The sequence below is a fragment of the Protobothrops mucrosquamatus genome, unplaced genomic scaffold (assembly GCF_001527695.2).
Source record: "Protobothrops mucrosquamatus isolate PMUCROS unplaced genomic scaffold, P.Mucros_1.0 scaffold2971, whole genome shotgun sequence".
Taxonomy (NCBI): domain Eukaryota; kingdom Metazoa; phylum Chordata; class Lepidosauria; order Squamata; family Viperidae; genus Protobothrops; species Protobothrops mucrosquamatus.
In genome coordinates this window covers 116,181-133,752 of record NW_015388992.1, presented here as the reverse complement: position 1 = coordinate 133,752, position 17,572 = coordinate 116,181, and the positions used below count along the sequence as shown (strand labels likewise).

Here is a 17,572-nt window from a genome sequence, read left to right as displayed (position 1 = left end):
CATGGGGAGCCACCAAGGGGGAGGGGAAATGCGAAATGAGGAGGGGGGCTGGTTGATGTTGGGGTGGAAGAAGGCGATTTGGGCCGAGGGGGGGTCTCCTCTGAAGGTCTTCTCCATCCCCTTCGGTGTCAGCTGACCCCCCCACCCTCCATGCAAGAAGCCAGGGCCCCCCACCCTGGAGGAAGGCTCGCCTCCAGATGCTGAGGTCTACGCAGAGCAGAAATGGGGGTGGGGGTGGGGGAGAGTTGACCGTGAAAGGACAGGGGGGGGGCGGCAGATTTTGGGGACACGGACCTCTGGAGGAGAAGGGCAGGGCCAAAGAGCTTGGAAGGACCTCTCACCCAAAAGGGAGGGGGACTTGGGTGCCAAGGTAAGGGGGCAGGGGAGAAATGGGGGGGGCTTCTCTTGAAAGAGGACCCGGGGAGGGGGCTGCCGCCTGGAAATGGGTGAGTTGGAGGGCACGGGAAGGTTTTTATAGCATATGTCATGTCCAAAACGAAGCTGGCTGTTTGATTCGGGGCAGGGGAGAGCAAGAAGAGATTGTGTTATTTACAGCAAGTGTGGTGGACAATGGCGTGGGGGGAGGTCTGCAAAACGGGGCATTCTGGGGGGTTCTGGAAGACTGAACAAAAAAAATTTGGGGTGGTGGTGATGGTGGTGCTGAAGATGACTTGAAGATGTTCCAAAAGGATCTAACAGACAATAGAAGGCATCAGAAATGGTGATGTGGACTTCCATTTTTTTGGTGCTGGAGGGGGGGAGTGTTGGCTTTTGTGTGTGAATAGGGGAAGGCTCACATCCCCCCCCCTTCCTGGAGAAACCCTGAACATTTTGGAGTCCTAAAATTTGGGGGTGGGTGGGCTTTTTGAGTCTCTTGCTCTGTGGACTGTTGCCTGCCTTCGGTGGTGTGCAATTGAAGCATTTTATGATGAAGGTGGCTGGATTGTGCTTGTCTAGTATGTCTGTGTGTGTGTGTGTGTGTGTGTGTTTGGGGGGGGAATGTCCTTGCTTCTCCCTCTGCCATATTGCTGTCTTCTCTCTTCTCCCCCCACCCCCCCCACTCCAGAATCACAATCTTTTTGTAGACCCTCTTCCAAGTTAAATGACATAAGGTTCTCTTCCGTTACACAAATGTTTTGCCTTCCTATTAATCTTGCACTGGTTCCGTGGATGTGTTCTCTGTGTCTGTGTCTGTGTGTGTGTGTGGGGGGGGGGGATTGTGTGATGCTTGCTTTGGGAAGAAAGGACAGACAGATTTTCCTGTAGCCTTTCAATTTCTCCCAAGTGTGGGAATTCATCAACAATCGAAGCACAACATACATAACACCCCTTTTACTTTTAACAAGCGGAAGGTGTCGACGTTGTTCTGAAGAAAATACACTGCTTTTTGTTTTCATTTCTTGCCTTCATATTCCTGTTACTACCAGCTTATTCCCCAAGGATATTTATAGTTGGGTCTGTCCTTTTTTTCTCTCTTCTCTTCCTGCCCTAGAATAGAATTGTACATCTTTGTACAGGAAGTCCTCGACTTACAACAGTTCGTTTAGTGACCGTTGAAACTGACAACGGCATTGAAAAAAGCGACTTAGGACCGCTTTTCACAGTTACGACATTTGCAGCATCCCCGGGGTCCTGTGATCAAAATTCAGACGCTTGGCAACCGGTTCATACTTATGACGGTCGCAGAGTCCCGGGGATCACGTGATCCCCTGTTTGCAATCTTCTAACAAGCAAAGTCCACGGGGAAACCAGATTCAGTTAACGACCGGGTTGCAGTGATTCACTTAACGTCGAGGAAGGTTGTAAAATGGGGCAAAGCTCACTTCATAAATATCTCACTGAACGACAGAAAATGTGGGCTTCGTTGTGGTCATGAGCCGAGGACTACCTGTATTTCCTAGGAAAGATCTTAAATTGATCAGAGATTCTGCCAGATTAGACCCCGTGACACCAGGCACTTCTTAATGTCTTGCTGTCTTGTAGATCCTTCATTTGCTACACATGGAAAGTCTTAACAGAACGACAGAGTTGGAAGGGACCTTGGAGGTCTTCTAGTCCAACGCCCTGCTCAAACAGGAGACCCTACCCCATTCCAGACAAATGGTTGTGCAATCTCTTCTTTAAAACCTCCAGTGATGGAGCACCCACAACTTCTGGAGGCAAGCTATTCCATCAGTTTATTGCTCTCACCATTAGGAGATTTCTCCTTAGTTCTAGGTTGCTTCTCTCCTTGATTAGTTTCCATCTGTTGCTTCTTGTCCTGCCTTCTGGTGCTTTGGAGAATAGCTTGACCCCCCTTTTCTTTGTGGCAGCCCCGCAAATATCAGGAGACTGCTATCACGTCACCCCTGGTCCTTCTCTTCATTAAGCTAGACATCCCCAACTCCTACAGCCTCCTCATCTGTAATGTAATCTAATGAAGAGAAGGACTAGGCGTGATAGGATAGCAGTCTTTCAGTACTTGAGGTTCAAATACGGGCTATGAGGAAATGAATCCTGGAGAATCTATTTTGGGCTTAAAAGGCCAAAAAAAAAACAAAATAAAAATGGATCTGGCAGAAGGCAGCTCTCTAAATTCTGCATAAGAGGTGTTTGACTTAATAGGATGAATTAGACCTACAATATATTTCCCAATCTTGACAACTTCCTGGTGCGTGGACTTCAAGTAGGATTTTTTTTTTTTAACAGAGATTAATCTCATTTTTTAAATAAAAATGTCCTACTTCACCAGTGTCTCTTTTACCCTTGTCATTGTTCGGGCTTTTGAATCAGAATCTTGTGTTCCTTTGGCGTTGAGTTCTGTTAGCTCTTCCAGAGGATCAGAAGTTGCTTGAGAAGAATGAAGGGAAATGAATCTGGGATGGTGATCTGATGAGTTCGATGTATCCATAGGAATAGATCTATGCTTCCATAAAATTAGAAAAAGAAGCAAGATCTTCCAAGCCATAAACTAGTGGTCTATTTATTGGAAATTTTTTTCTCCTGTATGGATCTCCTATGTTCTCTCTGTATGTTTGTATGTATATATGAGTGTACGAATCTGTATCCATGTATCCATATCAGTATATTTACATCTATATCCATCTATATCCATCCACCCACCCATATATGGTGACATATATGATTGAATTTGCTTAAGACATTTAAGAAGGGATTAAAAGACTGAGAGGCACAACAGACTGAGTTGAAGGCAGATAATTCTGGACTGAATCTTCCCCTCTGCTAGATAAGAGAACTTGTTGACACTTATCCGACCGATCAACCTACCTATCTACCTACCTACCTATCAATCAGAGAATCTAGGTAGACTTTTAGGGCCCAAGGCTTGCTTTGCTCCATAAACTGGATATGGTAGTCCACAAAGACTCGGTCAGTTTTTATGGAGTTTTAAGGGCTTCCAATTAGGGATTTTATCAAGGCTGTTGGGTTTTTATGCTGTCTTTTTTTGGGTGGATCTTCAAAGTGTCTTTATAGTTTCTACTCGCGGTGAAGAAAGCAAATCCAGAGCTGCCTGTGGGGCATTTGAGAGGCAACTCCTCTCTCTTTCTCGGGTTCCACTCAAGGCATCACCCTGCTGGGTCATTCCTGCCTACAAAGAAAGGGGCCCAGCGTGGTTGTAACTCAACCTTTCCGTCAGGTCTAGTTGTTTTCCTAACAGGTTCTCTGTTCCCAGAGGGGTGGTTTTTTTTTTTTTTTTTCCGTCTGCAAGATGCTAGACGTAGCCCTGGCACAGGAGATGCTCTCCAGGAACTTGGCTGTTGTAGAAATGCATTTCCTGACTTCTCAGAGGTAATGGGGGCAGGACTTGGCTGTGTACTGGAGCAAAGTTGGCGCGCTGCCACCTGATGTGCGCGGAAGAGGGCTGGCTGCTTTCTCCTGCTTTGTATCCCCGATGGTTCCTGGTTTTCTTTGTCCTCCAGCTTCTCACAAACCTTGCTTGCTTGCGGGAGAAGTGTCATTCCCAGGTGTCCGTCTGCCTACCTGGGGGTTGGTGCCGCGGTGCCTTCAGGAGGCGACAACCTGCCTCACAATTATCAGAGCCTGTTATAATAATAATAATAATAATAATAATAATAATAATTTAATTTATATACCGCCCTTCTCCCGTAGGACTCAGGGCGGTGCACAGCATATTAAAACAGATACAAACAAAATACATCAAAAAAACCCCATAAAACCAAATTAAAAACCAAATATTGGAAGCTGTGTGTCAATTAAAATTTTCTTAAAATCATCCCTACCTAAAATCCTCCCTAGGTCAGGCCCGCTTGCTGGAAAAGCCATGTCTTGAGGGCGCGGCGGAAAGTAAGGAGATCCGGAATCATCCGGATCTCGGGGGGGTAGTTCGTTCCAGAGGGTGGGGGCACCCACAGAGAAGGCCCTGTTGCTAGCCATTTGTTCCTTCCCCATAGTATCCCTCACCTCTTCAGCTTTACCTTGGCCAGCCATCCTGGTTTAGTTAACCCACTTCAGGCTAGGTTGCACACAGATAGCGGAATTGGCTGTTTGAATGAAGGAAAAGTGTTTAATTTTAGTTTTGTTTCTGCTTCTGGACTGTTAGTGGGGGGGGGGGAATGAAACTTTGATTTTAGGTTTGGATGCTTGGAAGGATTTTGACCTGAATGCAGGTAGCCCTGCAAGATTAAAATACAAAATCCCAAAAGAGAGAGAAAAAAATGAATACCATTTCTCGCCAGTCTTTCTAACCTGCCCGTCCTTTGTGTCCCTTCCAGTTCACACCAGTGTGTCTCTGTCAGAAACCGGGCACGCCAGATGGGTCTCTAAGGAGTTGATGGTTGCCGGTCCATTCATGAGTTAAGGTAGGTCTTGAAATCCATCTCCTCCACCAGTGTCTTCTTCCCTCCCTTCCTGTATCCTCTCCGCTTTCCCTGTGCTGTGGGCGCTCAGCTAATTTTAAAAACGCTTCCTCTCGTACACATACAATTTTCCACGTGGGTGACGGGAGGAAAATAATTATTAGCATGTTGGATCTTGGTAATTAGAACAACAAAGTGTCTTGTCACCCTCGCACGGTGGCGGCTGCAAACTTCTGACTTCCCCAGGAATAAGGCAGGAAGAGGGGTCCTGCTGTGTGAGGCAGCAATGACTGACAGCTGTCGCCCCGCCAGGGATCTTAGCCCGTGGTCTTGGTGAGGAGAGGGCATGGACAGTGTGTTGGCTAGGCGGTTCCTGGAGGGACCAAATTACAAAGTTCCTCCTTTTAAGTTCCAGATGGGAAGGGTGTGGTTAAGACTCGTTGCACCTAGGAGCAAATTATGAGAAAGATGGTATGTATTTAATTCTACACGGACTAACTGCGGCAAGAATTGCTTTTGCCCAACGTTGGACAAATGAAAATTTACCAACGGAAGGAGTATTAATGAAGAAAATTTTAGAGTGTGCAGAAATGGACACTTTAAAGATAAAAGAGAAAGAAGACTCAGTGTATTTTAGAACATGGGATAATTTCTATCAATGGCTAGAAAGATGAGTTGGAGAGAAAGGAATGTGATATGTAACTTTGAATGTCTATTAGTAAGAAGACTATCGAGCAATTAAGTAACATATTGTTTGTGATAATTAACTATTATCTATTATTTCTTGTTAAACACATGAACCCAGACATTGTGCTGTTTGCTAAATATTGAGAATGTTATTTGGAAAAACCCCAACCCTAATCCTAATCTCAATCCCAATCCTAACCCTATAAAAACTAATAAAATTTATACCAAAAAAAAGACTCATTGCACCAACAATGCTAAGCTATGACGTCAGCATTTAATACATCAGAGACCCCACAAGGTGTTGTTGGTCACCTTGACCTCAGGCAAAGTCTATCCAAGGGTCTCTTCGCCTGACATCAACTAAGTTTGAAGGCTGAGTACTGAATGAGGAGGAGAGACCGTAATATGCATGTTTTGAAGTATAACTCTACTCAGGCCTCGTTTAAGTGGTCCGTGGCTGGTGTTCTGGATTGTGTCGACATGCCACGTGTGATATATGTTAAATCAAGGGGAGAATTGTAAGCTGGCGATTATTTGGGGCTTGTTTTATGGCATGGGCCTACTCCAAGAGTAAATCTTGAGTGAAACACAGCGATAGTAAATCTCTTTTTATTATTATTATTATTATTATTTATTAAATTTATATCCCGCCCTTCTCCTTGCGGACTCAGGGTGGCCCCTCTTTTCCCCTTGCTGTAAAAACCTCAAGAGCTCGCTCGAAGGATTAATCTAAATCCCGGAATTGTTTTCTTGTCTGAAGAACGATACTAGGTCCAAATGATACTGACATAAGCTGGAGGAATTTCTTTAGCTTTGCGGAGAAGGCGTGGAGGAGAAGAGCCAGCTTGGGAGAGGATCGTCTATCGCGCAGGCAGAATAAAAGGAATGGTGTCTGTAATAGTATCTTTCCGGCCAGCTGTTTCTCTTGGGCACTCTACGAGCAAAAAGCTGGCACCTGTAGTAAAAACAGAGATTTTGCTGTTGGTCACTTGGAAGTGCAAAAGGCAACTGAGCTTTGTTGTTGTTTTTTTCCTTTGAAAAAAAGAAGGTCCAGTTGCCTTTTGGGGGGGGGGGAAGGGAAGCACCCTTGGGACAACTTGGGACTGTGTTGAGGTCTTGATGGCTGTTTTCCTTTCTCTTTAGTCTGTAAAAAAAAGAAAAAAAGCCTCCAGCACATTTCCAACAAGGTTTATCAGTGGATGGAATAAAAACTCAGGTCACTAAATGGAGCGTGGGGTCTCCTGCTTGAGCAGGGGGTTGGACAAATGCTGCATTGTTGCACATTAGATCCCCATGTGAGAGCTTCTCTTTAGTAGCAACTCCTTTAAACCGTTGGTATTTATGTCCTCCTTCAATACATCAGAAAAGCACGCCACTCATTTTCAAAAAGTTGGAAGGAAGATCCAGATTTTGGAGGAAGACGAAGAAAAAAGTAAGCCGTATGTATCTTCAGATAGTCCACCCTTATAGCAAATCAGGGTTTCATTCATGGTTTCTTAGCCAAAATAACACTATGGCAAAGAAATATGTCTGCAAAATAATATTTTGCTTAATGCAGTGCTGCATGTACGGTACCACACGTACAGCACCGTACGTACAGCACCGCACGCACAGTGTCGCACGTACAGCACCGCACGTACAGTACTGCACATACTGCACATGCGGTACGTACAGTGTGGTGCTGATTAGGGGGGACATGGTAGCAGTCTTCCAATATTTGAGGGGCTTGTCACAGAGAAGAAGGGGTCAACCTCTCCTCCAAAGCAGCTGAGGGCAGGACAAGAAGAGCGGTGTCTACTGATAGCTGATTTGGAACTGGAGAACTGAAAAGCTTCTGTCCATTATCCAAAACAACAAAACTCAGCGACTGCTTGAATCAGCAATACCTTAACACCAAGTTGTGATCTCCAACGTCTTTTCCTGAAATTCCTCTCAGTTTCTGTTAGTTACACGTTTAGTTTATGGGCTGGGAGTCTCTGTTTTCAATCAGTGTCTGAAAAAAAGAAATAGTACGAAGAATGCAGCAAATACCTCAAAGGTGCTCGTTCCTTTTTTGAACTATTTTTTTTTCCCTTGAAGAAGAAGAACATTTCACTTATCACCAGAAAACTGAACGAGAAGTGAAACAAAGTCCAGTTGCCTTTTGGAAAAGCATCTTTGAGACAGCCATGACCTGGATTGACTGACAATCTCCTTAGTCATTTCGTGCAGCAAATACGCCGTATCGAAGGCTATTATATATATCTTTTTCCGACGTGCCCCGCTTTTCTTGCTTATTAAACTGGAGTTTTGTTAACCCCTGGCTGTGTAATCAGGGTTTAATTTCTGGGTAATCCAGCCAATTGTTCCAAAATAGGGGTTTTCGCTTTGGCAGAGGGGAAAGTCCAGCCAGCTTCTGCATTCTGCTGCTGCAGATCTACCAAAACAAGGCTTCCCCATTTTTTTCTGCTTCCCTGTTTTGTTTGTTTTTTTAAATATATTTAAAGGTAGAATCGTGAGAAAGAGATGGGCTATTTCTGGGTGACCGCTGCACGCGTGTGTGCCTGGCCAAACTACTTTGTATATTTGGAGCAGGGGATTAGAATTGTGTTCTGGTCCTCTACACACACACACACACACACACACAAATCGGGAAGACCGGGAAGAACAAATAGAATTAAAGCTTCTTCTTTTTTTTCTCCAGCTGTTTCCAAGCGTTGGGCTAAACCTCACCTTGCCCTCTTCGTTGGGTTTCTGCTATTTTCTATCCAACCCAACCCGCCCAGTCGTTGTGCTGCTTTTCAAGACTTAAAAATAACAAGGATTTTATTTTGCTTTTCTTCACGCACACCAGCCGTGGCCTCTCTTAATTTCTCTTCCCTTGTGTGCGGGGCCTTTTGTGTCTCCGCGCCAAGCCTTTTGGGAGGGTGGCGTGGCAGGTTTTTTTTTTTTCCCCTTTCTCTTTTCGGCGACACGGATCCTCTCGGGAAGTCCCTTCTGGGCTGGGATTAGCCGAAGCTCCCGTGGGCCCACCGCAAAGCTCCCAGGCGTGTTGACGGTTTGCTTTCCGTTCACCTGGGAGGGTGTTTTGGTGTGACAGGCTCCGGTGTCCTCATCTGCCTCCTGGCAAGACAACAAGGGCCGGGCTTCACCATCTTAGGTGGACTTCGGCTCCCAGCATTTCCCAGCCAGCATGTCCCAAATGAAACATCTGCAAGAAAACCACCAAGCTCAGAGAGAATCAAGGACCCCAAAGTCTTCCTCCTCTGCCTTCTCCTCCTCCTTCTTGTCCTTTTCTATCTTCTGTCTTCTTCTTCTTGTCCTCCTTTTCTATCTTCTCCTCCTCCTTCTTGTCCTCCTTTTCTGTCTTCTCCTTCTCCTTCTTGTCCTCCTTCTCCTTCTTGTCCTCCTTTTCTATCTTCTCCTTCTCCTTCTTGTCCTCCTTTTCTATCTTCTTCTTCTTGTCCTCCTTTTCTATTTTCTTCTTCTTTTCCTCCTTTTCTATTTTTTCCTCCTTGTCCTCCTTTTCTATCTTCTCCTTCTCCTTCTTGTCTTCCTTTTCTATCTCCTTCTCCTTCTTGTCCTCCTTTTCTTTCTCCTTCTTCTCCTTCTTGTCCTCCTTTTCTATCTTCTTCTTGTCCTCCTTTTCTATCTTCTCCTCCTTCTTGTCCTCCTTTTCTTCTTCTTGTCCTCCTTTTCTATCTTCTCCTTGTCCTTCTTGTTCTCCTTTTCTATTTTCTTCTTTTCCTCTTCTATTTTCTCCTCCTTGTCCTCCTTTTCTGTCTTCTCCTTCTCCTTCTTATCCTCCTTTTCTATCTTCTTCTTCTTCTTCTTGTCCTCCTTTTCTATCTTCTCCTTATCCTCCTTTTCTATCTTCTTCTCCTTCTTGTCTTCCCTTTCTATCTTCTCTTTCTCCTTCTTGTCCTCCTTTTCTATCTTCTCCTTCTTCTTGTCCTCCTTTTCTATCTTCTCCTTCTCCTTCTTGTCCTTTTATTCTATCTTCTCCTTCTTGTCCTCCTTTTCTATCTTCTCCTTCTTGTCCTCCTTTTCTATCTTCTCCTTCTCTGCTCCACACCTCCCACTCCCTTCTAGCACTGATGACGTTACCTAGTTTATGACGGTTTGCAGCGTCCCGGGGTCACGCGATCCCCTTTTTCCCCTTCCGACCTGCAGAGTCAACGGGGGAAGCCAGCTTCGTTTAACGACCGTGTTACTAGCTTAACCCCTGCAGTGATTCACTTAATAACTGTGGCAAGAAAATACAATGGGCAAATGTCTTGCTTAGCAACAGGAAGCTTGCGCTTCATCGTAGCCTCGTTGTAGGTCAAGGACTGCCTGTATTATTATTTTTTTATGTTTGTATAAATTGGGAGGGAGAGGTTATTTTGTTACACAACTCTAGTGCTGTTTTGGTTTCCGAATTTGTGTTATTTTTAAAACTATGTTTCTGTGTTGTTTCTGAGTACACAAAGTAACTCAGTGGCTACTTTATGATTTATCTGTATCTGGACTGCAGAGAGTTGGAAGTCAAGTCAGATTGTCGCTAAGGGGTCTTACTGCGTCTTTCCTTAACCGCCTCTCCACCTCTCTGCAAAATCGTTCCTCTGTGCTCTTTTTTTTAAAAAATAAAATAAAATCCTTTCTACCTTTTTCTCATAGTTTTCCCACTTCCCTGGCTGCATCTGGATATTTTTAGCCTGTCTGCTTCTCTCTCTTTCTCTCTCTCTCCTCTCCTTCCCACTCCTCAAATTTGTTTTTATCCGTCTGAAGCCAGGCTGGCATTCTCCCAGATTGCTCATTTTTCACTCCTGTGCGTTCTGCTTTACTCTCTCTCCATCTGTTTCCTCTTCCGGGGGGGGGGGGGCTTTTTCAGACCACCTTGTTTACTCGCTCTCCCTCCGTCCCGTGGGGTTTCCCACCTTGCCTTCACCTTTCAGTGCCAACGGGGCTTGAAGGTTCAAGAGGCTGAATGAGAAGGGGTCATAAGAACGGGAGGAGCGTTGGAGAGTTGGCCAAGGAAGGTGCATAATTCTCCCCCAGACACTTTGCGTTTTAATTGGACGGCGTTCCAAATTCAGATTTAGAAGCATTTGAGCGGAGGCTCGCTTCCTTTTAACGCGCTTACCTGCTGAGCTCGACGGGAGGCTTAAAAATCCAGCTCAGAGCAAGGAATGCAGGTGTGGTGGGTCAGGTACGCAGGTAGCCCTTGAGGCATGACCACAGTTGAGCCCAAAATTTATGCCGCTAGGTGAAACATTTGCTAAGGGGGTTTGCCCCATTTTGCACTTGTTCAGTTAGTAGCACAGCTGTGAAGTGAAAATGGCTTCCCCCCTTTGACTTTGCTGGTCAGGAGGCTGCAGAAGGGGATCACGTGACCCCAGCAGTCGTTAAACGAAACACTGCAGCGAAGTTAGTCACACGGTTGCTAAGTGAATCCGGCTTTCCCCACCAGAAGGTCGCAAAAGGGGATCACGTGACACCGGGACGCTGCGACCGTCATAACTACGAACCACTGGCCCAGCGTCTGAATTTTGATCCCCTGACCCATGGGGAGGCTGCGACGGTCGTCAGGGTGAAAAACGGTCCTAAGTCACTTTTTTTTCTTCACTTTGAACGGTCACTCAATGAACTGTTGTAAGTCGAGAACTTAACCTGCACGTTCAACTCTTTGACGATTGCAAATAGAAGGGGAAAAATCCCCTGTCTTTAGCTCTACAAACTGTGAGCTGGTCTCTCCTCCTGCAGATCCTAGTTCCACTTAGACCTCCACGTAGACGAGTCGTGCCTGTCTGCTTTCTTTGCACCCACACAACTCAGGAAGGACCCTGCTCCAGAGTTACAACGGGGCAGGCGATCTTGCTTCCGGATCTAAAATCCTCACCTGATCCCTGTTCTCCCTGGAACTACGGAGCGTGTTCCCATCTCAACCAGCCCTGCTGAAAAGCTCCTCGCCCTGGAGTTTGTTTGGCCTGGAGGTGTCCATCACAACCACTAGGACTTATCCTGGGTGACAGAGCAGGGACTTGTTCATAGGGCACAAATGCCTGTAAACCTGGAAGGCTTTTTCAGGGAGGGACTGAAATTGGCTTGGAAAGACTTTTTAATGAACATTTTAACAGGTGGGGAGGGTGACGATAACGGGGATTTTAGAGGCGTCTCCTTTAGCCAACAGATTTAAAACGGCGTGTTTTGGAAAAGGCCTTTGCTGCAAAGTATTCCTTCCTTCCTTCCACCAGTCTAGAAACTTGTCGTCCTTAATTCCACGATCCTGAGCTGTCAGGCTTTGCTGTGAATGCCTGTGACAGATGGGGAAGCCACCGGCTTCCGAATGCGTCTGTGTAACCAGCTCCTCAACTCGTCCCTGTTTATATTTCTGGACGTTTCCTGCTGATGACCTGCTGGCTGGTGGGTTCCTGCAGATTCTGCTGAGTCAGAAGAGCAGGAAGGTGATCGCGGTCTTCCAATATTTGGGGGGCTGCCCCAGAGAAGAGGGGGGTCAACTTAATTTCCAGAGCATCAAGAGGGCAGGATAAGAAGCAACGGATGGAAACTCATCCAGGAGAGAAGCGACCTAGAACTTAGGAGGAATTTCCCGACCGTGAGGACTATTAACCAGTGGAACTGCTTGCCTCCAGAAGTTGTGGGTGCTCCATCACTGGAGGTCTTTAAGAAGAGACTGGACATCCATTTGTCCTGAATAGTACAGGCAGCACTTGGCTTAGCAAATTTCTGTTGCTAAGTGAGACATTTGCCCGTTGAACTTTGCCCCATTTTACGACCTTACTTGCCACAGTTGTTAAGTGGATCAGTGCAATTGTTAACTTTTTTTTTCTTTTTTCTTTTCCTTCCCCAGGACGGAGTTGATCTCGAACGAAATCATGTCAACCTGTGGGATAGACGATGACATTCCCCAGGGAGAGAGGAAAACAGTCACGGATTTCTGTTACCTGCTGGATAAATCCAAGCAGCTTTTCAACGGCTTGAGGTCAGTCACTTTTTGTCACGTTGCAGACTTGTTGAGCGAGCTGCGCTGGCTCCCACTTCCCTTGCAGGTGCAAATTTCAAGGTGCTGGTTATCACCTTGGAAGCCCTCTCTAGGCATCCTTAGCGTGTTGCTTAGCGACCAGAATCGCGACAGATCTTCCCAGAGTTACTTAGGACCTGTTTTTGAGGTTACAAAAGCCACATGTGCTGGTACACACACACAAACGTGAACGTTTGGTTGTAATATTTGTGATTTTAATCGTTTTTTTTAAAATTGCAAATAGAAGTTATTTCATCTTTTGCTCGCGAGCTGCCCAGACTTCGATAGAAGATGGGCGGCGATATAAACGATTTCAATAAATACATCAAATAAATTTTGGGTATTCGATATAACGATGAGAAACCTGTGAGAGATATTTTCCAAAGCACCAGAGGGCAACATAAGAAACAACGGGTGGTAACTAATCACGGAGAGAAACAATCTGGAATTGAGGAGAAACTTCCTAACCGTGAGGACAATTAACCAGTGGAACAGCTTGTCTCCAGAAGTTGTGGGTGCTTCATCACTGGAGTTTTTTAGGAAGAGACTGGACAGGCACTTGTCTGGAATGGTACAGGGTCTCCTACTTAAGCAGGAGGTTGGACTAGAAGACCTCCAAGGTCCCTTCCAAGCCTATGATTCTAGGTTCTGTAAGGCATGGGAAGATTAATATAATTGAAGCATCTCTTGAGTATGTCCCTCCAGCTGTCACTTCTCCTCTTCTCCATGATGGATAAATTGAGATTTTATTTTATTTTTTATTTGCTGTCTTACAGAGATTTGCCCCAATATGGGCAGAAGCAGTGGCAATCTTACTTCGGCAGGACCTTTGATGTTTACACCAAGCTCTGGAAGTTCCAGCAGCAACATCGGTAAGAGAACCATTCCCAGGGCTTGGCTGTGTCTCAGAGCAGCCTAATCCTCTCAACAACTCTACTAAATCACAGGAACCTCAGCGGGCAGGAAATACGGGCAGAAAAGGGCAGAAAGCCGAGACACAATAGTTGTGTAAGTCTGGGGAGGGGGGGGGAGAAATCCTCTCCCAATTGGCAGTTAGGCTAAGCTGCCTTTCCTAGCTCATTTAGGCAGAAAACGAGAGTCCCAAAACATTAACGAAGTAAAATCCAATAAAGGAGGATATTTGTAGCTCAGAGTTGAAGTGAGGGGTCCTTGGTGCTCTCTGAGCTGGGTGGTTTCCTTGCAGACGTTTCATGACCCAACTAGGTAACATCATCAGTGCTAGAGTAAAGAGTACTATATTGGGGACTGGAGGCTAAAACATCTGAAGAACGGTTGCAGGAATCGGATATGTCTAGTCTAGTGAAAAGAACAACTGGGGGTGACATGATAGCAGTCTTCCAATATTTGAGGGGCTGCCACAAAGAAGAGGGGGGGGGTGTCAACCTATTCTCCAAAGCACCAGAGGGCAGGACAAGAAGGAACGGTTGGAAACTAACCAAGGAGAGAACCAACCGAGAAATAAAAAGAAATTTCCTAAAGGAATAATTAAACCAGTGGAACGGCTTGCCTCCAGAAGTTGTGGGCGCTCCATCACTGGAGGATTTTAAGAAGAGACTGGGCAGCCATTTGTCCAGAGTATTATAGGGTCTCTTGAGCAGGGGGTTGGGCTAGAAGACCTCCCAAGGTCCCTTCCACACTCCTCTGTCGTGCTGTTACTTTGGGAAGTCAAATCCGAAAGACTAGTAGAGCAGCCGTGCCTTAACTCAAGTCTGACCTGCGCTTTCCTCTTTCGGGCTGGGGGGGTCACCAATGAAGACAAGTCCTGGACAATCGGTACGGCCTGAAGCGCTGGCAGATTGGGGAGATCGCCTCCAAGATTGGGCAGCTTTACTACCACTACTAGTAAGTAACTGCATGTGTGAAAGGAAAGGTTGGGGGACGGGGGGGGGAAGGCAAAATTGATAAATGCAGGAGTTCCTGTTCCTCAAACCAATCTAGAACTAAGGAGAAATTTCCTGACCGAACAATCAACCAGTGGAACGGTTTGCCTCCAGAAGTTGTGGGTGCTCCATCACTGGAGGTTTTTAAGAAGAGACTGGACAGCCATGGTATAGGGTCTCCTTGCTTGAATGGGGTTGGACTAGAAGACCTCCAAGGTCCCTTCCAACTCCGTTCTCTGATCAGAATAGAAAGGAATAATGCTAAGAATCTCAGTGAGGATTGCACTCGAGAAGACATTAGTTTGACGTTGAGACGAGGAGCTGATCCCACGCCTCTTTCCTCCCCAGCCTTCGCACGTCTGAAACCAGCTACCTGAACGAAGCCTTCTCCTTCTATTCTGCGATACGGCAGAGGTCTTACTACTCCCAGGTCAACAAGGAAGACAGGTCAGGCTTGTGAGTTTTTTTAAAAAAGTGCTTCATTGTCACTGTGGGGCTCCTGCTGGTGGGGACAGGATTGTGTGACCAGTTCTTCTGGGCTTTTGAAGGCCCCTCAACTGCTGAGGTTGGATCTCTAGAACTTAGCACAAGTGTTGCTTTGCCTCCTCTTTGGAGACTATCAACAGTTAGGACTTTTGAGAAGAAAGTCAACCTAACTATGACAACGGTGTCACTCAACAATTCTCCTAAGAAGCAAGGACTCACCTTTCCTTTTTTTTGCTAAAGGGTTCCTCTCTTCTCCGCCGTCCTTTTTTCACAGGCCCGAACTGGTGGTGAAGAAATTACGCTATTACGCTCGGTTTATTGTGGTTTGCCTCTTACTCAACAAAATGACTGTGGTCAAGGAACTGGTTAAGGTAAATCTCCTACACTCAAAGTTGTAGCTGGTGCCTGTCTTAGAGAAGACCTTTGCGAGAAATGTCTGATTCTTTTCCCAGGAACTATCCGACGAGATCGAAGATTACACCCACCGCTTCAACACCGAAGATCAGGTAGAATGGAATCTTGTCCTGCAAGAAGTAGCTGCTTTTATTGAGGTAAAGACTACAGACATCCTGCGTGGCTGTTTTGTTTTTTTACAAAATATTCCTGTTTCTCCAGGCCCCAAATCCTGATCTGTTGGGGGGAAGAAAAGAAACCAAAGGTTCTTTTTCGGACGTGTGTTTCTCAAGAATTTTTCTGTCTCTCTGTGGGGCAAATGGAAACCTGGTTTGGTTGGGTGAACGTTACAAAAGGGGACTGTGAAGGTTTTCTACCGTCTGTAAAATTTGTAACAAGGCTGGAAGGGCAGAGACTTCCCCCGGGGTACAGGCTCTCCTTACAACTGTTCCTTTAGCGGCTGTTCAAAGTTACGACAACACTGGGGGAAAAAGGGGGATTTTTTTCACACTTACGACCATTGCAGCATCAAAATGCAGGTGTTTGGCTACTGAAGCGTATTTGTGTCAGTCGCAGTGTCCCTGGGTCACGTGATCACCCTTTGGTAACCTTCCCCGCCAGTTTCCAACAAGCAAAAGTCCCTGGGTGTAGCCAGCCTCGCTTAACGAGTGCACGGCTCATTTAACAGCCGTGGGGAGAAAGATGGCAGAATGGGGCAAAAACGCGCCAAGCAACTGCCTCGCTTTAGCAAGGGAAATTTGACGCTCAGTTGTCGAGTTGGCCTTCCTGACTTCTCCTGCTGTTGTTGCAGGTTGTACCCTAAGCTTCATCGGGCCTCGATTCTCCAGACCCTTCACCATCTCGTTCTTCTTTCTTTCCAGGCAGACCCGGTGATGGTCTTAAACGACGACAACACGCTGGTGATCCTCTCCAACCGCCTGTCGGAAACGGGAGCCCCACTGCTGGAGCAAGGGATGATCGTGGGGCAGCTAACCCTGGCCGACGCCCTCCTCATTGGCAACTGCAACAATCAGGTGGGGGACGCTGTGCATTTCACCCCACACCGCAATAAACAGCGCGGTGTCAGCTGCCATACAGGTCATTCTCGGCTTACGACAGTTTCCTTTAGTGACCATGTGAAGTTACAAGCCAGGCACGATCATTTTTGAGGCTTACGACCGTTGTAGGATCCTCACGGTCGAAATTCGGACGCTGGGACACGGGCTCTTGTTTGTGACGGTTGCAGTGGCCTGGGGTCATGCGGTCTCCTCCTCCTGATCAGCATTCTGACCGAATTTCGATAACGTGACCGTGCAATGGTCGTAAGGGTGAAAAAAACACCCCCTCAAGTCACTTTCCTCAGGGCCGTGGCAACTTCGGACACCAAATAAACGGTTGTAAACTGAGGATTGTCTGTATCTTTCCGTCCCGCCAGTCTTCTGGCTTTTTAGACGCAATCCTGTTTCATCAGTTTTGTGGGGTAGGTTGTTTTACCCTTTCGATGGTGCCTGAGGTTTTTGCGTGGCGCTTAATTGTCTATACGGAGATTCTCAGCCCTTCAGGTCAAAGGTGCTTTTTGCAAAGGCCACGGGACTTTCCTCTTTCCGTGAAGGCGTTTCGCTTCTCATCCGAGGGGCTTCTTCAGTTCTGGAGAAGCTTTTTGGATGAGAAGCGAATGGTCTTCAAGGGCAAACAAAGAAAGTCCAAGTCAGAACTGAAGAAGCTTCTTGGGTGAGAAGCGAAAGGTCTTCAAGAAAAAAACAAAACTAAAGTCCATTTTCCTTTTGAAAAAAAGGCAGCATTGGGACAGACGCTCTTCTCCTGTCTTCTGCTGGCCTTCCACACACCCCTGAATTGTCCATTTTTTTGCGGGAGAGAAGCTACTTTTCAGGGCACTAAGCCTTAACAAGCTCGGGCGACTGCCCAACCTGGTTTAAAAGTGGCGCCTCGTTTCGTTGGTAGGTGAAGTTTAGCGAGCTGACCGTCGACATGTTCCGGATGCTGCAGGCGCTGGAGCGGGAGCCCATGAATCTCGCCACGCAGATGAACAAGCCGGGGTTGCAGGCAAGTCTCTGGTCCCCTATCGTCACGCTCGGTTTTCCTCGGAAGTGGGGTCAGCGCTGTGGCAGGCCTCTAGAGCGCTCGTCCCGAGACTTGTAGGTACACCCTGTCTTTGCCTGATTTACACGTCCCTGCAGTTCCTCCAGGAATGTTCAAGGCTACGGCAGACAGGCGGGGTGAGGGAGTGTAGCCAGCTCGGGATTACTCAGAGGATTTGAGTGACT

At 46.5% G+C, this 17,572-nt stretch overlaps 1 protein-coding gene across 1 annotated transcript in view; it reads left to right on the top strand.

Annotated features, from left to right (window-relative positions):
* The first annotated feature begins 3,709 nt into the window (after positions 1 to 3,709).
* The window catches only part of SCAI (suppressor of cancer cell invasion), a 28,430-nt gene continuing 14,567 nt past the window's right edge, over positions 3,710 to 17,572 (top strand). Inside the window, exons 1-9 of the mRNA XM_015826128.1 lie at positions 3,710 to 3,789; positions 12,337 to 12,468; positions 13,284 to 13,379; positions 14,284 to 14,370; positions 14,757 to 14,855; positions 15,169 to 15,265; positions 15,347 to 15,445; positions 16,169 to 16,321; positions 17,250 to 17,351. Coding sequence (XP_015681614.1) covers positions 3,710 to 3,789; positions 12,337 to 12,468; positions 13,284 to 13,379; positions 14,284 to 14,370; positions 14,757 to 14,855; positions 15,169 to 15,265; positions 15,347 to 15,445; positions 16,169 to 16,321; positions 17,250 to 17,351 — 945 coding nt within the window. The remainder of the gene's footprint in view (positions 3,790 to 12,336; positions 12,469 to 13,283; positions 13,380 to 14,283; positions 14,371 to 14,756; positions 14,856 to 15,168; positions 15,266 to 15,346; positions 15,446 to 16,168; positions 16,322 to 17,249; positions 17,352 to 17,572) is intronic.